This window comes from Prunus persica, chromosome G1 (assembly GCF_000346465.2).
Source record: "Prunus persica cultivar Lovell chromosome G1, Prunus_persica_NCBIv2, whole genome shotgun sequence".
NCBI classification, from domain to species: Eukaryota; Viridiplantae; Streptophyta; class Magnoliopsida; order Rosales; family Rosaceae; genus Prunus; species Prunus persica.
The window spans coordinates 31825105-31849298 of NC_034009.1; the positions used below are offsets into that span (position 1 = coordinate 31825105).

At 37.1% G+C, this 24194-nt stretch overlaps 4 protein-coding genes across 4 annotated transcripts; 1 reads left to right on the forward strand and 3 right to left on the reverse strand.

Annotated features, from left to right (window-relative positions):
* Positions 1872–5163, reverse strand: LOC18788906 (purple acid phosphatase 3). The gene is made up of 7 exons (XM_007222514.2): positions 4437–5163; positions 3465–3621; positions 3261–3368; positions 3013–3140; positions 2783–2911; positions 2598–2665; positions 1872–2501 (listed from the first exon to the last, which is right to left on the reverse strand). The coding sequence occupies exons 1-7, from the start codon at positions 4623–4625 to the stop codon at positions 2282–2284; spliced, it is 999 nt and encodes a 332-aa protein (XP_007222576.1). The 5' UTR covers positions 4626–5163; the 3' UTR covers positions 1872–2281.
* LOC18789066 (purple acid phosphatase 17) lies at positions 6482–8360 on the reverse strand. The gene is made up of 7 exons (XM_007224903.2): positions 8145–8360; positions 7902–8058; positions 7700–7807; positions 7397–7521; positions 7148–7276; positions 6980–7047; positions 6482–6861 (listed from the first exon to the last, which is right to left on the reverse strand). The coding sequence occupies exons 1-7, from the start codon at positions 8358–8360 to the stop codon at positions 6645–6647; spliced, it is 1020 nt and encodes a 339-aa protein (XP_007224965.2). The 3' UTR covers positions 6482–6644.
* Positions 9183–10632, reverse strand: LOC109946575 (annexin D5). The gene is made up of 6 exons (XM_020554851.1): positions 10557–10632; positions 10287–10432; positions 9990–10208; positions 9675–9890; positions 9495–9584; positions 9183–9386 (listed from the first exon to the last, which is right to left on the reverse strand). Exons 1-6 carry the CDS (start codon positions 10630–10632, stop codon positions 9183–9185), a joined length of 951 nt encoding a protein of 316 aa, XP_020410440.1.
* On the forward strand, positions 15854–18780 carry LOC18790241 (type IV inositol polyphosphate 5-phosphatase 9). The gene is made up of 8 exons (XM_020554624.1): positions 15854–16215; positions 16324–16517; positions 16643–16741; positions 16849–17182; positions 17368–17552; positions 17914–18022; positions 18130–18281; positions 18376–18780. Exons 1-8 carry the CDS (start codon positions 15994–15996, stop codon positions 18626–18628), a joined length of 1548 nt encoding a protein of 515 aa, XP_020410213.1. The 5' UTR covers positions 15854–15993; the 3' UTR covers positions 18629–18780.

The window sequence follows — 24194 nt, forward strand, 5'->3', positions numbered from 1 at the left end:
TATTTACGATTATGCCACTGGACTTCTTTTGATCATATCTCTCTCGTTACAACTCCAATTCGAGCCCACTACGTGTCTATGAACTCGTCTCAGTACGACCTATCCAAAAATACAAGTCGCGGTCCCAAACTCTCTTCGGTTAAAAATACGACTAAAATACCCTTAAATAATTAAATAATTAAATAAGGGTTAAATTTGGGGTCGGGGTTTTACAACTAGTCTTCATTAGTAACTGTTTTTCAGCTAGAAAAGAGACAGGATAACATTTGTTACTCTTCATTTGCACCTTTATGATGAGATAATCCATGGATGGGCTATCAAATACCCTGCACATCCCTTCTCCAAACACCAGACAGTACCCATGTTCATCCATCTGCCCAACACTTAGCGGATTTTCTTTCAATCCTGGCAGATACATTACTTCTCTGATGTATTTCCTGCCCTTTGCTGTATCAATACTCAGTGAGCCAATACCAGCTACACTCACTAGTGCACCAGTTGGCATTTGTACTCTCCCAGCTACATTAGTTCTCACATCAACCAGCAATTCTAAATTTCCTGTCATGTGATTGCTGCAGCCACTATCAATATACCATTCATTGGTTTTGATCTCAGTGGTTGAGCAATTGGCATAAAACAGGTTTCCTGTAACCTCCATTTGATTTACACAATTAGCCTTCTGCACATTTTTGCTCACTGTACAGTCTCTAGCAAGATGTCCAAATCTGTCACAGTTATAGCATTTTGGTTTTCCCTTATACCTGCACTCACCAAAGTGATGCTTTGAACACACCTTGCATTGAGGCTTTGTGTTTTCCTGATTTGAGAACTGTGTTGAAGTGTGGTTCTGTGCAGAATAATTATTCTGCTGTGACTTGTCTTTTGCCTCCCATGACTTCCCTTTAGAGTTCCAGCTTCTCTGTGACTTAGATGAACCAGACTGAGAAGCATTTTTGTTCTGACCCTTTGAATTCACAGTGAATGAGGCAAATGCCTTCTCAGCTGTATCAACACTATGCATTTCAAGCCTTTGCTCCTGACTCTTCAAAATGGCAGTTACGTCCTGCAAATCCACAGTTTCTAGTGTCTTTGTGTTTTCAATCACAATGCATATAGGGTCATACTTCTTACTTAGACTAATTAACACCTTCTGAAGCTGCCTCTCATTTGACAGAACTTCACCAAATGTTTTCATTTGGTTAATCAATTCAGTTAGTCTAGTAAGATATTCAGATAAGGTTTCACTATCACGCATCCTAGTGTATTCAAATTCACGTCTAAGGTTTTGAAGCTTTACCGATCTAACATGCTCTCCACCATGATATTCTGAGTACAGCAGATTCCAAGCCATCTATGTAGAGTCAGCATTTGCAATTCTGGGAAAAATCTGATCAGAAACAGCATTTTGAATGATACCCAAGGCCTTCGCATCCTTCATGAGAATAGCAGCTGTTTTCTCATCAACTTCTTCTTCTGAACCATCCTCAGATTCCTTCTTCGTCTTTGAATCTGGGATTAAAAACCCCTTATCTACCAAACCCCATAAACCATATGATCTGAATATGGTTACCATCTTAATCCTCCAAAATTCATAGTTCTCACCTGAGAAAATGGGGATTCTAGCCTCTGAACTTCCAGATCCAGCCATTACGAATTTCAGATTCACCTGGAAACAAGATGTTTTCAGATTCGACCCTTGATCGAGCTCAATCAACTTCGTGAGCTTAGAATGAGCTCACCTCGATCGATTTTCTTCACAGAACAACGCCCAGCTTTAGATAATCCAACCTGGCTCTGAGGCCATGTTAGAGAAAATTGATCTGTGTATGAAATTTTGTGAGAAGAGAGAAGAGAATTTAAGAAAACTTGAAGAAATCCAAAACTGCTCTGCTATACGTGTAGCAGAGAGAACATTCTCATTAGCTTAGATTTTTTTTGTACTACAACTCACTCTTAGTGTGAGGAGAAATAACCGTTATGCACAGTACCAGCTGGATGCATTTCATCAAAGCAATCTCAGCCATTCACTATCTAACCAATCAAGCTATGACACCTGGACTAAGTATAAAGAAATACAAATAAGCAGAAAACAAAAACTCTTAATCCTGAAATCAACTCAAGCACTTATAATTCAACAATTTATGTTGTAGTAGGCTAATTAGCGCTTAGCATTACTTAATAATTTGACAGGAATTAATCTTAGACATGGCCAATGCAGGTGCATGTCGAGTCGACGCTCTCCTCCTCCTTGTCCCCGTCCTCGTCCTCGTCCTGGTCTGCGTTACATGGTGATGGTAGGGTAAAGCTGGTTTGACGTGGCCCATTTATGCAGGACATTGCCAAAAATATCATAGAAGGCAATATCCACTTGTCTTTCAGTGATTTGCACTGACATGAAACCCTGCCCATCGTAATACAATTTCATTTCGCTTGGATTGTACAGACTAGCTTCACCCTTCCATGCCTTTGACCCACCACCACTTGTTACAAACTGAAGTGGGCTGCATGTAAAATTATTGTTATTTTCCCACAAAAACAAAAGCAAAAATGCAGTGGCTAATAATAAATTAAATAAAAGATTAATTGAATTCTAGTACCTGTCGGGACTACTTATATGTTCTAAGCAATGGTCGTGCCCATTCATGTAAAGATCAACATTATTCTCCTGAAAGTTTAAGACATGCATGCATGATCATCGTTGATTAAAAAAAAAAACAAAAAGGAAAAGGTGGAAAAGGTGGGTGTTTTTTCTTGTTCTAGTTTTTAGTATGAAATGAAGTACCAGAAGAATTGGGAGAAGCTGTGTTACAAGCTCCTTTGTTTCACCATGATATCCAGCGCTTCTAATCGTGTGGTGGCCAATGACGATCTTCCACTTTGCAGTAGATTCTTTTAATGCTGAATCCAAATCCTTTGCCAAAACCAAAACCAAAACCAAAATTATTAATTCTAGCTTGTATTCTAATTAAATTAGTTCGGAAAATTTTGAATTTGAGAAGAAATGAAGTATACGTTGAGGAGATTTGATAAGTAATGATTTCGGGGTAATATGCCACTCCAGTCATAGACAGCGTCCTCTGGATGAGTGAAATATTTATCAACAAAGGGAGTTGTATCCACAAAGAAAAGCTCTGCAATTTCTGCAAATATAGAAAAATAACAATAATATGATTAATAAAACTATTTCCTGAAGAAAACAATTTGGTTTTCTCTGTTTAGATTAGAACATAAATATTTTGAGATGTAAACTTTAGCCTTACCGGTATCAACTATGAAGGATCTCAAGCAAAGCCATTTGGCATCCAATTCTCTGAGAACAGGACTCAGTTGTGCTTCAACATCACCTCTATAATCATGATTACCCAGAACTGCAATACAAAAAACATTATTATATATATATATATATTGCTTTTAAAACTAGTGTGGATTTAATTGTCTAAGAGTTTGGGAATTGGGATATGTACCATTGTACCATTGCTTCTGCAGGCTCGGTGCTGTGTAGATTTTGGTAAATGAGTCTTCGAAATTTGGATCGTCGATGCCCGTCAATCCATTATCGTAAAAATTATCCCCCGTGGATATTACAAAATCAATATCCAACTTCTCACCAATTATTCCCATCTACAAATTTGAATGCATGGACGAAGGTTAGTTAATATTTTCCGTTATACTTACAAAACTTCAAACCAAAAAATTATGTTATTTTTTGAATACTAGTGATAGCCTAAAACTAAAGGAAATGAGATTTCTCACACATATATCATTAATGTGTGAAAGGTTGAATTTGATACCACTAATATGCAAATCAATACTCTTTTTTACTAAACTTGACCCCATGGGGAAAAACTATGCAATTATACATGGTAAAGGTGAAATCTTTTTCTTGATGAAATTTCAAGTTGCAATTCATACCTACCAGTACCAGATGATTGAAGTTTAGTAGGTGAACAACCCATTTGAAATAAAGCATTATTTATTGGCCTACCTAAAGTAATATAAAGCATTATTTTCCAGAAACCAATCATTTCCGTGTACATGTAGACGTAGTGCAAGAAAAAGGAATATCCGCTCTGAGCTGTACATACTCCAATAATACAATTGTATAATGTGTCAGAAGCTGATTGGATGTAAAGCAGACAAATAATGGTGTTCAGTTCAGTCTCTTTGTAATGGATTTCCGTCTCAGAGCCAAATTGATAATAGTCAAATCTGGGCCACGACATAAAAAAGTTGTCCTAGCTTTTTGGAAATGGGCCATTCCTACATCATGCATGCGCAACTATATGACCAAGAACGGAACCATCTAGACTGGATAGATAGCGAGTATAAAGAATATAAACGGAATTATTCCCCAAACGGAGGAGCAAAAGAATTAGAAGATTATTTAAGAAGAGGAGGAAAGGAAAACAATCAAGTGTTAGATGGAAGGGAAGTACCTGAAGAGCAACTTGAGATTGATTGAAGGCTCCTCTTCTTCCCCAATCTCCAAGAACCAAAAAGCTAAGAGATCCATCGGCTTTGGGTGCGTGCTGGAATCGTCGTAGTAGCTCTGCTGCACAAGACAAGCTGCACACAACTAGAACAGAGATCAAAACACTTGCAATAGTCCTGGTCTTCATTTCCATAGCTAGCTAGCTGGCTTAGCTAATTAAGAACAAGGGAAGAGTAGAGAAATGGAAACAGAAGAAGATTAAAATGGTATGGAGGGTCTCTCCAAAGCAAAGCAAGGCAACCCCCTGTCTTTTTTATATGGTTGAGTTGGGTTGCATACAAACATATAGATTAAACAAAAAGATATGGATGCGTGTGATTTGAGCACTCAATGGATTGGATAGGGTGACAATAGTTACATATATCAAAAGGGCAAAATGGAATCGCAAGGCTAAGGCTATCAAAATGAATAATGGAGCATGGGGTTCGCGAGGCCACACATGACGTTTACGATTAATTATACACAAATCGACAAGAAATTTATCCACTAATAACGCACTGTGGCAGGGGTAGTCTATCTCAACTCAACTGATGGAAAAACCGCCCCCGAAAGAATACCTTTTATCACATGCATTTGTCTGTTCAGTAATCACTATATATATATATATAAAAAGTGTCATGGTTAGCTGCATGCCTTTCATTTTAGTGTTTTTAAATAGATTGCTTCAAACTACCACCCCGGTCCAGTAGTTACCTGTCTCAGAGTGGACCTATATCTATATATCACCTATATGGGTTTATTTTGGATTATTATATGAAAGTGAATTTAGTTCTTTTTTTTTTTTCTTTTTTGATTTAGAAATTCTAGAATTGCATTCATAATTCAGTTAAAAAAGTCACTAACCACAAATGCCTAATACAAACTAGCCACAAAGGGCCATTATGATAACGGAACGGTCTAACATCAAAATTAAAACAATCTGGTGCGCCATCAAGTCATAACAATACAAATAAAACTCTCGCAAATGAGAGATGAAAAGCTCTCACAAGGAGAGGTGAAAACTACACATAGAACCCAAAGAGTCTTTGTGACTTATTCTGAACATAAGGAAATTGTAAAAAGGATAGTGATGGAGATCCTACGCCGAAACGCAATTGGAGATCAGACACCGAGACACAATATATAATATCACAATTATATTATTATATATTATATATATATACATACATACATTCCACTCGATCCCGATCGATTTCCAAGAAAATCATATAGTTTAACAAGCTCGAAATTTCCTTGCAGGACTCTCATAATTCCACCATGCTATTGGTGAAGCCAATGAAGGCCCACAAGGGTCACTTGACCCTTCTCAACATTTTGAAAACCTTATATTTATCTATGTTATTCAAGTTGTTTTATAACTATACTTACTGTTGACCTTTCTCGTAAATGTAAATCGTCTACAATGAACAGATCTATATTTATTTGCATGTCTTCATATGTCATTTATATGTGTGCGTCATGGATTTTATTTGATTTTCTCATTTTATCTAAAACCAACTTTTGATACTCTTTCATTATTATTTTTAGGTTGCTAGAATTTAAGTTGTGCTTACTAAGATATTAAATTTGTGATATTAAAATTTAATCATTATAATGAATTCGTAAATATATTTTCTTAAAAAAATAAACTTTAGTATAATTGTAAAGTTATTTAAAATTGACCCTCCTTAATGGAATTTTTAGCTCTGCCATTGCCCATCAAAATAAATTTGAGAACAACCACATGTTCCATTATTCCATACCCAAGGTCCCCGACTCCCCGACACAGAATCATACCCGCTTAATTAGCAAATGAATCAGAATGAATTATTTCCTTTTTTATTTTATTTTTAAAGAACACATGCACTTGACAAAATCAATAACTATGATATGAATATGAGGCTGCTGTTCTCTGGGGATGTAAGTAAAATCAAGGACTACTTGGAAATCATGTGGACCGATCAGAGAAGAATAAAATATTGTGTTATTAACATATATAGCTAGAGAACCCGTACGTACATGAAGCCTAGAAATCAATAATGACATGTACACAGAGAACGTATCCCCAACTACTAAATTAATTTACAAAACTGATCAACTAGCTGTGTTGTAATTTTCCTTTGCTGATTGTTTGTTGGCCTCTCTGCCATGGGGAGGCGAGCACACTTCATAATTACATGGTAGAGTGAAGCGGCTTGGACATCTTCCAGGTGTGCAAAAGCCTGCCTAAAACATCATAGAATGCAATCTTAGCATCCGATCCGGTCAGTTTCACAGACATGAAACCTTGGCCATCATAGAAGAACTTCATGGCTCGATTGTTTTTATAACTCTTAACATCTCCTCTCCATGCTTTTGAACCTGCCCCGCTTGTTAAATACTGAATAGGACTGCAATTCATCAAGTAATTAAAATTGGCTTAGGTCCATCATTAATATACAGACACATGTTTCCTTCAAGAAATTAATAATCTACTAATTAATTTAATTAGGGTTCTTGTTGTTCTACCTGTCGAGGCTACTGATGTGCTCCAAACAGTGGTCATGTCCATTCATGTACATATCAACATTGTGAGCCTGAAAGTCATCACAATAAAATCATACCCTAATCATAATTTGATATATCTCCGGAGCCTTTTGATTAACGAATATATAATAATGATGGGCAAATTATTACCTTAAGTATTGGTAAGAGGAGACTTATGAGCTCCGGAGTGTCGCCGTGATGTCCAACACTTCTGATCGCATGGTGACCAACGACTATCTTCCACTTTGCTGTTGACTTGTTCAATGCCACTTTCAAATCCTTTGTTACAGTGATCAACATAATCATCGTCAAAATTTTGTGATCTTGTTGTGTTTCATAAATAAATGAATAAAAACCCATGTTACATGTTACATGTAGCAGGGTAATAGTAGTAGTTACCTGCAGAAGGTTAGCGACGTAAGTCCCACGGGGTGATACTGCTCGCCAATCATAATTATGTTCTTTGTCAACCAAGTATTTGTTCACAAATGGAGTGGTGTCCACGAAAAAGAACTCCGCAATTCCTACCAAATTTGTATGCAAAATTAAATAAGAACATATAATTATGAAAGTAAAAATTCATCAAGGTGGTTGATTTTCAGTCTTTTATTTATTTATATACGAGCAATATGAAGAAGGGAATTCGAACACACAACCTCGAGCTACAAGTAAAATAAAAAATATAAAAAAATGGGATTTTACCTGTATTAAGAATAAAGGATCTCTGGCAAAGCCATCGGCTATCAATCTTTCGGAGGGCAGGGCTTAATTGTGCCTCAGTATCACCCCTATAGTCATGGTTTCCTAAAACTGCACAAATACGATCCATATATGCATAAATCTTTAATTGATACAAATGTGATAAAATTACAGAGAATGAGGGGGATTTTGTTAATAAACTTACCACTATACCACTGTTTTTGCAAGCTAGTTGCTGTGTAAATGTCCTTGAAGGACTCCAAAAATGCTGGATCGTTTACATCCCTTAATCCATCACCGTAGAAATTATCTCCGGTGGATACAACAAAATCTATATCTAATTGCTCTCCAATCCTTCCCATCTGTCTTGCATGTCAATAGATATAATTAATTAGTCGTAAAAACAACAGAAACATATATAGATCATAAAAGTCAATTAATCAAGGACCTGTAAAGCAACTGCGGATTGGTTATAGAACCCTCTTCTGCCCCAATCTCCAACCACCAAAAAGCTAAGCGACCCATCATCTTTTGTTGCGTGTTGAAACCTCTGAAGCTCTGCAAAGCCGGAAACGACCAAAGAAATGCAAAACACCGATACCAGATGAAGGCGTGAAGCTACGTTTTTTTCATAAAGGCAAGCCATGGCAGAGTTGCTAACCATGGCTTTTCTAGGAGATGGGGGTTAATTAGGATATAATAAATAAGAGACAGTTTCAAAAGGGGAGGGAAATTAAGAGCAGTATAGATTAAATGAAGAGAAATACTAGGGAAAGATAATTATGTCAGATATGCAAAATTTAATCAAGTAATGGGATTGTATTTAAAGCTGCCGTTCACCAATGATCATGATCACTAAGTTTGGGGTGGCTCCTTGTTTGGTTAATGTGGCATGCCATTTTTCAAGGAATTCAACTATTTGAGGAAGCAAATGATTGACAATCGTTTAGGTTCAAATTTTGGAATATACATATCCATCGCTAGTAAAAATATATATATATATATATATATATATATATGCTATGCCTAATTATTTAACTAGCTAAACCAATCGAGAAGGCCAACTATACCAGAAAACTACTGCATAATTAGGCAGGCAGCATTGGTTCAGGACTATGTGCTAGATGCCCCAAAGGTAAAAATGGCAAAGGAAAAAACAGGGGAGAGGGGTAGCCTATGTAGACTGGTTAATTTTATCACAAACATATGATGCTTATAATTTTCATGTACATATTATTACACGAGTTTTAACCTAAACCACACATGCAAAACAAAATTCAGAGCTCTAGTCTATACATTCAAGTATGACCAGCCAGACAGGAGACAGTCTGCATTTCAAGCAGATTAAGAAACAACTTGCAGCTTAGGCCATAGCTTTTGACCTTGTTTAACATCCACCGATCAAGCTTTGTCTAATTAATTTCAAGCCTCTTAGATTGCGTAAAAGAGAGAATTTGAAGTCTGATACTTGGCAGAGTGATTTTAGCTAAGGGTTGGTGCCTAAAAGATAGAGAAGAAAGGCCTTGTAATGTCCAGAGGTATCTGATTGAACTGCATCATGCAATGATTTTCCATATTGATTCCGATATTCTGCCTTTATGTACTGCATATCAATCTCAGCCCTTGTCACAATTACCCTTATCAGTGTTGGGTCATCCGTACCCAAACCCTTCATTGCCTTGCGTAAAACCTGCAATTAACGAATTCCAGAGTATAAATCAATATAATGTTAAATTAATCTTCTACTTTCCTTTCCTCCAACCTCACCAAAGTCTTATGAATTTAAGACAGTAAGTACCCTTGCAAAATACTTGCCAGGATGGTCAGCACACTGCAAAATTGTCAAAAGTGCATTAAAAAAATACCCAGATGTTTCCTTGGTTATTGCCTGCAGTGGAAGTGATAAGTAGATTTAGTTTAGGCAAATGATATATATATATATAGGTTGAAGAAGAGACAGAGTCAGAGTCAGAGGTACCTTTTCCAATGAATGACCATACAAACTTTGATAAGCAGAGCCAACAGCAACCAAATGTGCCCTGCTTCTTTCACTGAAAATTTGGATGAAAACCTTCTCATCCGTCCCCAATTTCTTCTCCCCAGCCTTATAGAGAAGTTCTGCATCCTTCTGCACCATCGCTTGATCATATTCTGGACCTTCGTAGCGTGGCACACTAATGTATGCTACCAGCAACTTTGCAACACACGCGGCAATGTTTCAATTTTTTTTTTTTTTTTTTTTTGGAGAAGTAATATACTGAAATATTTGGTAAACAAAATATTGTAAAGTGACCTTTTTGTGATCTCCAGAGGATAATTTAGTAGCAAGGTCATCCTCAAGGTCGACGTCAAAGCTGGAGAAATAGATTTGTTTGAATTGTCGCATCTGGGAGGGAGTTCGAGAACATATGACTTCAGTGGCAGCTTTGAGATCAACATCTCCCTCCAAAGCATGCCGTACGATGTTGGCGTCCCGCGTTGCCGGATCAGGCATCCACATTATCACTGCTCTCTGCATGCACATCATCAAATTATTAAGCCATGATCATGAAATTATGCTTGATTATACTGGAATAAAATAATTAGTTACCTTGAGTTCTCCACTAAGCTCGGAGGACAAACGCTTGTTGAGGTCTTCGGAGTAGGTGGCGTGGTATTCTTTTTGGATGGCAGCACGCTGTGTTGCATTTCTGTGCCCTAGAATATTGATCACTGCTGCCGTGTCGCATCCAAATCCTTGTCATGAATTCATCAGCTTATTAGTTTACCAAAAGCAATGGCATTCCCAAATTAAAGAAGAACAATATATACGTTACATGCAAATTAGAGAGGGAAAAAAGAAACAGAAATGAACGATCACCTTTGAAGGCACGGTAGAGATGGAGAGCATCATCACGGGCCGAAGGTGGCATCGGTGGTATAATCACAGATGCCATTCTTTCTTCTTTCTGTTTCTGATCTTAACTAATTAAGTTGATTATTAGTTAATTGAATGCATTATAGGGGAAGTAATGTTAGATCATGTACGTACGTAGCTCAGTTGAAATATGAAATATACAGACGAAACTTGTTTTTCAACTGAATTCACAACTCAAAACTTGTCCATGTCTTAGGCAAAAAAAAGAGGAAACTTGTCCATGTGTAATGTATAACTTTCTCCTCAAATCTACTCAACTTACCCAACGCACCCATTGACCTTTTCCTTTTATATATCTACATTATATTAAAGAATTCGTTTACCATAAAACTTTTTCAATATTTTTTTTCTTTCACTCTCCCTTGGACTGGATCTGATATCCATATATCTTTAATATGCTTGATCAGTCCATTCGGACTTCAAGTGCTGAGGGCTTACATTAGCCCATTATGCTCTACCCAGGATTAATTGCGTAGCCTATTGATTGACCAACAAAACTTAGAAATAGAATCCCAAAAAATTAATAAACTTACATTTTTAAACACTAGTTGCAATTATATATTTTGTGGGCTGAACAAAACTAATCCATTTGTTTCGTAGAAATTGACATGTCAGCGGAAAGTATTTGACAGGACATGAAGACGTTTAGCACGATCCATCTCATCTCATCAGCCCTAAATTAAGTTGAAAACAAAAAAGAAATACATGGATGACTGGCGACTAGACTAGAGTGTGGATTCATTTTGGGTTCTTGATCAGGAATAATAAGGACTCGTCTACCATTAATTTCCTTTATAAAAAGGAAACTAAACAACAGTTACGTGCTTTTTTCTGGAAAAATAAAGAAATCAAGGTCAAATCTACAGTTGATAATTGTGTGTCACATAGATATATACATAGACGGACGGAAAGAACTGTTACTATTCAATTTGGTTACCCCGTGCAGGAACAATTTTCTGGGCGTTTTAAATATATTTTTAACCCCCTGGTTTGACCTAGTGTTTGACAAGGAAAAATGAACCACTATGTCACTCACTTGCATTTTATTTTTATTTTTTATCCTTGTAATGAACAGTAATAGCGTATGAAAAACCTGATCACCGATTCCGTGGACGTTAACTTGAATGAATTTAGTATGATTAAAAGTCACAATCAGAAAACAAACTCGAGCTTTATAATAATTGAGTTGCAGCCAATTAACGATGATGAAAACCAAAGGGATAAAGTGTGACAAATAATTGGTCCTCTGCCCTCCACTGTTATCTGTAATATGCATCACCAATGATGCTTTTAGAAAGTGAATTAACTTAATTATAATTAGTGTAGCCAAGATTCAAGGTTAGCTAACCGACACTACGTCATCACTTAAGTTACAATCTTTTGCTTAACAGGAACCAATAATCTTCAGTCTGCGGCATTCTTTTTTAATTTGCAAGGTCTTTTCCTTCCCCCTTTCAAGTTGCAAAAGTTGCAAAAGTTACAAGCATTCTTTAAGATATTAAATTTGACCATCACTACTTCATGAACATGTTTGTTAAATTGGATCTTAATCTTCCTTCTTGTTAATCTTAATATATTTATATATATGTACTTTGTGCACTAATTGCGTAACTACTCTTTATATGCCGTCTATCCAATACCATGCGCATTGCGTCTTTGAATGAATCACATATTATAAAAACTTGAATGTCTTGTTTTCAGGAATTTGTGTACATAATTTATTATGGACTGTCTGTCCTGCAAATTCAGAAACCAACCAACTGTTTGATTAGATTCCTCTAACCCCAGTTGATGCCTATATATATATATAGGATATGTCGGCTCTAACAGTCATTTGACATGGATTGAATTAAGCAATCTGATCTGACCCGCATCATTTTCATTATTGTTGCATTGCATATGCATTTTAAATTTAGGAAAAAGATCCATGAGCACAACATGCATCGTTGTGTCAAACAGCTCGTGACCTTCACCTTGTTCTTGGGACGACACGCTTTTATTGCCACAACAACCCAGTAAGTTGCAGACGATAGTGATACAGTGATGTGATTGCCAAAATAACATGTGTCAAATTCACCATCCCACATGGAAGGGGGAGCTACTAGCTATATAATAGTGAAGAGTTTTGCCTTGAGTCAATCCGCCAATTTAAGGAGAGAAACTCTCATGTAATACAAAACCAATAGTATTTTTTGCTATTCTCAACAAATAACGTAATGATATATAAGATAATTTTTTCACGTGTCATTATTTTATTGGTTGGAAATAACAAAACAGTGTTATTCTCATTACAAGTAAGTGTTTTTTGCAATTTAAGGATTAAGAAATTAAGAAATAATTAATTTGGTTTTCAAGTATTTTTTTAATTATAAAAAGGGATAGAATTTTATTAGATTAATAGGAATAATAGTACAAATGACACATAGTAAAGGGAGTCATCCCAATAACAATATGGCAGTCATGGATAAGCTGAAACGATCTAGAGAGAATCACTATAAAAAATAAATTTTCTATAACTCCTCTCAATTGCCATAATTTCCCCGAATCTAGTCTAATTAACAACAAAAACTAGTCGCGAACTGGCATGAGAGAGACTAAGAACACCTAACAAACTCAATGAAGTTTCTGGAATCATAAGAGAAAAAAACACATAAAATTCGTAGAGTTTCTTGACTTTATTGAACAAACTAAAACAATGCCTACAAAAGGAAAACCAACCACTGCTAATCTTCTTTCAGGACATGACATAGAGAGCGTGTTATTCCAAGAGCTCAACACACCAATGAGCAGTGGATCTACCATGACCAAATCACAACCTCACAAGATGAGGGACAGCCAAAGCAATCCCATATCTGAGACAATAAATTTATCAAAGGAAAACAAGATTGAAATAAGTCCACCAAAAGCCGAAGAACACAAGCTTTCCTTTTTTCTTTTTATGTTTTTAAAAAATATATATATATATCTCTCTCTCATTAATTTGGAATTGCATTTATTTTTAGTTTCCAAGGAAGTTTTAAATTGAAAAAATTTGAGGCCGTTTGGTATTCTACTTGGATCTTTTTTTTTAACTCAAAAATAATTTTTTGAGTCTATAAACCATAATTCGCATTTGTTAAAGCCTATTTTTCAAAAGCCCAACTCAAAAATAATTAAAAAAGACCCAATTGTAAAACAAAAAACATAGGTTTTGTAGTTTCTCTCTCTCTCCCCCCCTCTCCCGTCTATCTATCACTCCCTCTCTCTCTCTCTCTCTCTCTCTCTCTCTCTCTCTCTCTCTCTCTCTCTGCTTTTCTTTTATTAATTTCAATTTGGAAATCTAGAGTTTAAGATTTTCTGATTTGAATTTCAATTTTATTTAGATCTTAAAAATAGTTTGGAATTCAATACTAAACAAGTTTTTAGATATTAAAATTAGTATTTAAAAACTCACATTAAAAAAAAAATCATGATTTTTGAGTTAAATTTTAATGGTAGAATACCAAACCGCCCTCAGATTCCCTAGTAATATTGTACTAGAGGCACGCATGTAATTCGCAAATTTTAATTTCGAACTGAGATGGAGCTCAGCTAAGCTAAGCCAGCATCAGAGAGATTAACTTGGATCTGGGCGACGGCGACTTGCTTGTTGTTCCCCAAATGCCCAAATCTCTCACCATCAATATATCATAACAATTATTAGGACCTGTGCTAATAATTAAAATTTTTATCATTAGGAGATCGTATTAATTAATACGAAGTCGCGAATCTACAAGAACACAAACAAAAACAAATTTAAAATATAGAAAGATGACAGTTTCATTGGTAACGTCGGGCTCCCCATCCAAATATAAGAAATTGGATTGGTTCCTGTGGCTGTCGTTTGAGCCTATCAAAACCCTGCAATTTGTATGTATGGTGGTGGGTAAATTAAACTAATTAATATTGTTTGAGTACGATGGTTTAATTACTATATAAATAGTGCTGTTTGTTAGTGTTGAAAATATATAAACTCTGATTTGATTGGCGGTTTTGAAAATGGATTATTATTATTTTCCGGATGAATGAAAATTTGGAATCTTGTAACAAGTTGCAGTGTGATCGCTGGAAAGTATAGTTTATATATAATTGGAAACCTTTCAATTTCAAGGTTAGGTTTAGATACTATTCCATGGTCATGTAGCCTGGAATTATAAAATGATATCCATTACACGACAGAATCACACAGTAGATTGTTTAACGCCATGGATTATATTAAACACCAACTTGGTGAAGTTGTGCCGGCGGCTACAAAGAAGTTGCTCCGAGTGTCTGAGAGGGCCATGACATGATATCCAGCTAGCCGAATGCATTTAAACAGCTTTTTGGAAACATGTTTTTGTTATCAACCAGAGAGTCAACAGTACTAAATGCAACTTTTCTGGATGTTCCTTTTTGGTGTCTTTATGTGAAAGAAATATATATTCATTTTCATATGAAACAAACATTAATGAGATTGATCCTCATCTGATCTGACTGTCTGTGCAAACTTAGGAGCCACTAAGTTTTTTCATCTAGTGTCTTGTCAATCAAAGGCTTAAGTTTTCTAGTGCCTTGCTCTCCAAGCCTACTAGCTAATAAGCTAGGCATCCACTTCAGCAGTCAATATATACTGTGTCTTGTCAAAGGCTTAAGTTTTCTAGCTAGGCCAAACCATATCAGTCGGCTGCTTCACCAAATACCCTCGCACGTACGTTGACCTGTGAGAGAGATTTATAATTGGAAGATATTCCAAAATTGGGGCAAAGTTGACATGGAGAATTCCATTATTAGCAACAAATTATCTCTTTTTCAAGGTTATTACGTAAGCTTTCTGCGGGTAGAGATGAAAAATAGAAAATAAAATACTAGCTAGCTGCTGTGATCGGGAAATAGAGGGATAGTGGGGATTAATTAAAGGCATAAGGGTGTCCACGATGTGGACATTTGGATAGTCAGATAAAAAAAAAGAGAGAGTTAATTTTCTGTTACTCATCTGTTTTCCAATATGTATATCGGCAATATTGGACCACCCTCCACTTGCATGCACCATGGCTTAAACAATTATGTAAAACATAAGATATCCATGCCTTACGAAACAGAAATATTTATGCCTGCAGAGACCCATGTTTTCTCATTAATCTCTCTCTCTCTCTCTCTCTCTCTCTCTCTCTCTCTCTCTCTCTCTCTCTCTCCCCAAGACAAAGCTATAACTAGCTCTTAGATATATCATATATATATATATGTATATATTATATGTTTGTCGACAAGCAATGTAGCCTTCTTTTTATCGGTTGTTGCATTCTCTACCCTTGAAACCATCCACGTCGCTTTAGTTAAGAGCAACTCCTCCAGCCCAACTTGCAGTGGTCTCACAGCATGCATGATTATCTCTGTATTTTCTTTTTATCTGTTTTGGCGTTCTCTATCCGACCTTCTACCCTCCGTAGCACCTCTCTTGTCCAATTCGATCTTGTCCTCCCATCTACTACTTCAATTTAAAACTAGCCTTCCTCTCTCTCTCTCTCTTTTGCATCTCTCTCTCTCTCTCTCTCTCTCTCTCTCTCTCTCTCTCTCTCTATACATGGCAAGAAAGCAAGGAGAAGTGAGCACCTCCTACTCTCTATCTCTTAGGCGCCGGGTTGATTAATTTCCTCATCCACCTGCACATATATACAAAGATAATTAACACAGGTTTGTTTTCCTTAATTAGGTGATGTGGCCAAGACTAGTGGCAAACAAGATTCTACGAAAGCCATTGGGAAGCAACAACTTTGTGACAGATTTTCCAGGCAACGACGGTCCGGATGGATTAGTGCTGGAAGCACCAAGTTTTGATCAACCGTCTTCCAACTCTACGTCCACCATCTTCAATCATCACAAGGACACAAACACACACAAGTACAAGTATGTAATTACCAATTCGATATTTCTTTCCCCAGGTTCACCATGAATACTTAAATTTGTACGTTTCTTATTAATTAATATATATTCTTATCTCATTCGTATAATTTGGTTTTCTCTTCATGAAGGGTTTTTGTTAGTACATGGAATGTTGGTGGGGTGGAACCACAACAAGATATGAACATCAAGGATTGGATTGACACATCCTGTGACATCTATGTTTTCGGGTACGTACGAAATTTCATGATTCCAAAGTTGGATATATATATATATAGAGAGAGAGAGAGAGAAACACAATTAGTTGTTATGTTAAGAAGATTTTCAATGTGTTCAGGTTTCAAGAAATTGTTCCTTTGAAAGCCTCCAATGTTCTGGGGTCTGAGAATAGTAGCATCTGCATGAAATGGAATTCCTTGATCAGAGAAGCTTTGAACAAGAAAACACACTACTACTCCCAAGACAATTTGAAGCACGACAAACATGATCATGATGGAAACCCAAATATTATCGAAAGCAGCAATAATCCACGGGAATTCCACTGTATCATAAGTAAGCAAATGGTGGGGATATTAATATCAGTTTGGGTTCGAAGTAATATTCGTCCCTTTATTCGGCATCCAAATGTCTCTTGCGTTGGCTGTGGCATCATGGGATGCCTTGGAAATAAGGTACGTAAATTTATATATACACGTACTTCATTCATGGTGATATTCAAGTTCAAGTTCTGGCATATAACTACTTTACTTGAGAAATCAGTAAAGTAGATTATGATCCGATACATTGATTCAATATTACAATACTTAAATCTTAGTTTGTCTTCATTAATAATAATTTTCCTCTGGTGTGCTTGCAGGGTTCTGTCTCAGTCAGATTTCGGTTGCATGAAACAAGTTTCTGCTTTGTGTGCACTCATCTAGCTTCAGGAAGCAGAGAAGGAGATGAGAAACTGAGAAATTCTAACGTCGCCGATATATTGTCCCGAACAAGTTTTCCTAGAGGCCCTTTGCTTGATTTGCCACGAAAGATCCTAGATCACGAGTATGTTTGCTAAACTTTTGAAACGGTCCAAACAAATTCGTTATGTGCGGTTAGTTTGTTTATACATATATGTAAAATTAGTCTCCTGAATCAACGTAGGTACAAGAAAATAAGACAAGAATGTACAACTAAGCTTAAGCACCATTATTGCTTCTTTTCAACTTTGAATTTGTCGTGACAAATTAAGAGCAGCCAAACCCTAAGTCTTAATTAAACAGTAAACTGTCTATATTGTCCTTAAAATTTGGGTTTTTATTTTAAACAAGTTGACTTAATATGTAAGTTAATATTGCTACTTATATATATATATATATTCTCAACTAGGCAACTAATTATGCGTGGTTCAATATTAATATTGCAGTCGAGTAATTTTCCTGGGAGATTTGAATTATAGAATTGCCCTTCCAGAAGCAACGACGCGATCATTAGTGGAGAGGAGAGAATGGAATGCCTTACTAAAACACGATCAGGTAGTCAAACAATTACTTAATTACAATATTAATGCTAATTTACTTAATAAATCTCACACCCAAGATTTGACATGAATAATTAATTTTGATTGGGATTATTAATGAAGTTGATGATGGAGCTGAAAGAGGGTCAAGTACTTGAAGGTTGGCATGAAGGGGCGATTCAATTTGCTCCCACTTACAAATATTGTCCAAATTCTAATGTATACTATGGATGTCGTCCTGGAAACAGAGGTGAAAAGAGGCGCGCTCCTGCATGGTAATTTTCAGTACTCAATTAATTATTAGATATAATTAATCTGCAAGTCACTAATTAAATTCATGATTATTAATTAATTCTTGGTGTCTTTTAGGTGTGATCGGATAATTTGGTGCGGAAAAGGATTGAAGCAACATGAATATGGTAGAGGTATATCAAAATTGTCAGACCACAGGCCTGTGAAGGCAATATTTACAGCTGAAGTTGGGGTTTTGCGAACATTGAAAGGATACCACAGCTTTTTTCTATCAGAAAGATTAGACAAAATTTCAAGCCAGTTACAAGTATCCTCCGCCGATGGTTTTCTATGTAAAGGTAGCACCAAATCAAGAAGCTTCAAAATTTGAGTTATATGCATAAACAAGCACTTAATTATTTTGGTTGTATAACTCGGCGGATGAATGTACAGTGAAAGTTGGTTTGTGAAAAGCTGTTTGAGGCATCCTTTTCGCTTTCGCGAGAATTTTATATAAATGAATGAAGGTTTGTTTTGGTCCATCAAGCAGTATGATTAATCTAATAATATATATATATATATATATATATATATATGCTGATACAAAATGAATTGCAGATATCAATATATGATGCTCATGCTCCCCACCAGGGACCGCGGTGTTATAACTTGTAACTTGTATGCTAGCTAACCCCCATGCACCCATGTATCACGTGCCCTATATTTTTAATCCAACTTTCCCAATGTTTAGTGCAACCCAGAAATCAAAGTGCATCAAAATTATTTTTAAAAAAAAGAAAAAGAAAAGAAAGTGATCGAACCATATGAATATGATGATGGTATATGATTGGGCAGTTTGGATATATGAACAAAGTGGTGAGGCCATGGTTTCTAGTGGGACAGTGGGAACATCATTCTCTCAGGCATTTTCTAAGTGGAAGATCCATCATCCATCTGATCTTCGTTTCAATATAGCAGATATACCAAAGATATGATTTAATAACTACAACTTGTTCCGAAATAAATTATGGAGTTCTTTGTTTCTAGTCTACCAACTCCACACATGCGCATGCGATTCATTTTGGAACACAAATAATGCACTTAATTAAGAGAACTAGAAAAACACAGATACGTATCGCCACAATAATTCATTTCTAAATTAACTAAAGCATTGCAACTAGCTAATCTATCCAATTGTATAGAATTAACTAAAGCATTCCTCTCTTCTCCTCTCACAAGCCAAAAACTCTAGCCCCCCACCCTTCAGCACCCCGTAAGGGTGGAGGGTGGAGAGGAGGGGGAGAGGTGGCATCTGCCTCTCCTCCCCTAACTCCTCATCTCGTCCGTATCTTCTGTTGGCGTGACTTGTGGATATTGACTTACTTTCCTTACACACCAAGAATTCCTATTATAATTGTAATTGATTTACTTTAATTCTTGATTTCCTACTGCAAATAGATTTAGGAATTTATTATTTACTTGCCCATTCAGGTTTCATTATATTATAAATATGACATCCTACAAGGAGAAGAATACACAGCAAATTTTCACAAACAAATATTCTCTCATAGTTTTCATATTTTAGCATGGTATCAGAGCGGCGATCTTGGAATTGCTGACTCTAGTTTCAAACCCCCGCCGCCGCTATGGGGGTTGATGATTTTTTCAACCCTCATGGAGGTAGCACCACCAACTCCTTCTCTCATTCTCAACCAACCATTGTTGAGTTGAGTGCCCAGATGGCTCAGCTCCTACAGATGCAGACTTTGACCCCGAACCCGATCCAGAATCAGGATCCTCTTTTGACGACCCCGACCCCGACTCCGACCCCGACTATGATGATGACGACCCCGACCCTGACTCCGAAGACGACCCCGACCCCGAATTTGTCTCTGATTCAGACCCCGATACCGATTTCGACTCCGACTTCGGCCCCGACTCAGGCTCAGATTCCGATCCAAATTCCTACTCAACCTGTATCCTATGCATCTTCCGCTGCACAGATTATGACTTCTCGACTAACGACCCCGACACATGGACCAGATTGCGCATATTGTGGTGATCCGAGACACACTTGTGAGACTTGTTTTAAATTACATGGCTACCCCGATTGGTGGGCTACTTTTACAGATCGAGGACAATGCAATATGACCAGTAATGGTACTGGTTATGGATTCCATACTTCCAATAAGATTGATTCCAGGAGCTGGATAATTGATTCCGGTGCAACTGATCATATGACGTTTGATCCTGATAATTTTCTGAATACTACACAACCTCGACGAACCTGTATTGCAAATGCCAATGGTGTTACTTATCCTGTGACAGGGGCTGGCACTGTTGCACTTTCATCCTCTCTCACACTGTCTAATACTTTACTTGTTCCATCTTTATCCACTAAATTATTATCAGTTAGTCAGCTTACTAAACAATTGAATTGTTGTGTACTCATTTACCCGAGTTTTTATTTGCTTCAGGATATTCACACTAAGGAGATTCTTGGTCGTGGTACTCAGAGAGGGGGGCTATATTATCTCGATGACTTCAGTCACGGCGTGGCTAACAGTGTGACACATCCCTTTGATAGCAAACAAAAGAAAATCTGGTTGTGGCACCGTCGATTGGGACATCCGTCTTTTAGTTATATGAAGCATCTTATACCAGATTTATTCTTAGGTTTCAAGGACTCCGACTTCACATGTGATACTTGTATTTTGGCCAAGAGTCACCGTGTGCCCTACCCGTTGAGTACGAACAAGTGTACTACTCCATTTACCTTAATTCACTCTAATGTCTGGGGACCTTCGCCTATCACTGCTCCTTCTGGTGTTCGATGGTTTGTCACATTCATCGATGATTGTACACGGATGACATTGCTTTATTTGTTGAAGAATAAAAACGAAGTGTTTTTCCGTTTTCAGTCATTCCATAAACAGATGCAAACTCAGTTTAATGCTCAAATCCAGATTCTTCGCTCAGACAATGGTGGAGAATTTGTCAATCATGACTTTCAGACTTACTTCCAACAACATGGAATTATCCATGAGACGACTTGTCCTCAGACACCGCAGCAAAATGGTGTTGCTGAACGAAAGAATCAACATCTTCTTGAAACCGCCCGAGCACTTCTGATTGGCGCTCATGTTCCTCGCCATCACTGGGATGATGCTATTGTCACCGCAGTTCACATGATCAACCGCATGCCTTCTGGTGTATTGACCTTTAAAACTCCCTTACAGGTGCTTGCAAACCACAGACCTCTGCCCTCTATTTTGATACTCACACCCCGAATATTTGGATGTGTGGCTTTTGTTCATCTCCACAAAAATCAACGTAGCAAACTTGATCCCTATGCGCTACGTTGTGTTTTTGTGGGTTATGCCACTCATCAAAAAGGTTACCGCTGTTATCACCCTCCTACTCAACGAACCTATGTCACTTTGGATGTGACCTTTCTGGAATCTGAGCTGTTCTTCCATGACCCATCATCCAATTCTACGCTTCAGGGGGAGATACAAAGTGAAGAGCAGAATTGGAGCAACTTGGAAAACAAAGAAATTCTTCTCTATACAGAAATGATTGATCATCCCGAGTCTGGAGCACAAGATTACTCTCTGTCGAAAAGCGACCCATCGCTCATTCATAGCGATCAATTGCCTGACCCACCTGATCTATGCGAAGATATTTCTGATCCGAGTTTTACACCTACAGGCAATACAGAACAACAAGATAAAGACCCCCTCTCTAACTCAACAGTACCAACAGACCAATCTCCTGAGAATATCCTTGAGGTAACTACTCCTACTAGACTTGTACATTTAGATGATAAAACTATTGGATATCAATTACCTTTCAGGCAAAATCGTGGGAAGCCACCAAACCGTTATTCACCTGATATTGGCAAGACATCCAAGTATCCAATTGCAAATCATGTATCCACTGAGAAACTGTCTGAACCACTCAAGGCTTTTGTGCATCAGTTGTCTGCTATTCATATTCCAACCAAGGTCTCTGAAGCATTGAAAGATCCTAAGTGAGTCCAAGCTATAAAAGAGGAGATGAAAGCTCTTGAGAAAAATCAAACTTGGACATTGGAGACTATACCACGAAGAAAAAAAACTATCGGATGTAGATGGGTGTTTACTATAAAACACAATGCAGATGGATCTATCGAGCGATACAAGGCAAGACTTGTGGCAAAAGGGTACACACAGACCTATGGTATAGACTATGAAGAAACCTTTGCTCCAGTTGCAAAGTTAAACACCGTCAGAGTCTTATTGTCCCTTGCAGCTAATTTGGATTAGCCACTACACCAGTTTGATGTAAAGAATGCTTTTCTATATGGCGAACTCATGGAGGAGGTGTACATGGACATTCCTCCTGGATATAATACTTCTCAGACTGTAACAGTTTGCAGGTTACGAAAAGCATTGTATGGATTGAAACAATCACCACGTGTATGGTTTGGACGGTTCACCATGGCAATGAAGAACAATGGTTTTAAACAGTGTAACTCAGATCATACTCTGTTCTTGAAACATCGAAAAGGGAAGGTAACATCGTTAATAATCTATGTTGATGATATGATTATTACTGGAAATGATAAACAGGAAATATCACAGCTACAAGACTATCTGGCTACAGAGTTTGAGATGAAGGATCTAGGTGGACTCAAGTATTTCTTGGAAATTGAGGTGGCTCGATCACAGCAAGGCATATTTCTCTCTCAAAGGAAATATGTCCTGGACTTGTTGACAGACACAGGAATGCTAGATTGCAAACCTGCGGACACTCCTAATGTTCAGAATCATCATCTTGGAGAATATTCGGATCAAGTTCCAACTAACAAAGAAAGATACCAAAGGTTAGTGGGAAGATTGATCTATTTGTCACATACTCGACCAGACATTGCTTATGCGGTGAGCGTTGTCAGTCAATTTATGCACTCTCCAAGTGAAGATCATATGAATGCAGTTCTTCGGATACTTAGATATTTGAAGTTTGCACCTGGAAAAGGACTTATGTTCTCAAAGCATGGTCATCTAAATATTGATGGTTATTCAGATGCAGATTGGGCAGGTAATGTAACAGATAGAAAATCTACATCGGGTTACTTCACATTCGTGGGAGGTAATTTGGTGACATGGAGAAGCAAGAAACAGAATGTAGTAGCTTTATCCAGTGCAGAAGCCGAGTTCAGAGGCATGACTAAAGGGATTTGTGAACTTCTTTGGTTAAGAAAGTTGCTTACTGAACTTGGGTATAAACCTACATCCACAATGAATCTCTTTTGTGACAACAAGGCTGCTATAGCCATTGCACAGAATCCGGTTCAGCATGATCGTACTAAACATGTTGAGGTGGATCGACACTTCATCAAACAAAAGCTTGAGGCTAAAGTGTTTCAATTTCCTTTTGTGAAATCCGAGGATCAATTAGCGGATATTTTGACAAAGGCAATTTCCAGTAAAGCATTCCACAATTCACTAGATCAGTTGGGCATTGGCGACATTTATGCACCAACGTGAGGGGGAGTGTTGGCGTGACTTGTGGATATTGACTTACTTTCCTTACACACCAAGAATTCCTATTATAATTGTAATTGATTTACTTTAATTCCTGATTTCCTACTGCAAATAGATTTAGGAATTTATTATTTACGTGCCCATTCAGGTTTCATTGTATTATAAATATGACATCCTACAAGGAGAAGAATACACATAAAATTCTCACAAACAAATATTCTCTCATAGTTTTCATATTTTAGCATCTTCCTCCTCTCTCTCAATCCCTCCCTTTTTCTGTATCCACCCCCCCCCCCCCCTTTTTTTTTTTTCTTCTCCTTGTTTCTTCCGTTTCATTTCCAATGAATTTTGGTTTTGTTGTTTCTAGTGGCAAGTTTGTTTTCAGGTTTTTTTGGTATGTGTGTTTTTTGCTTGGTTGTAATAAGAGTT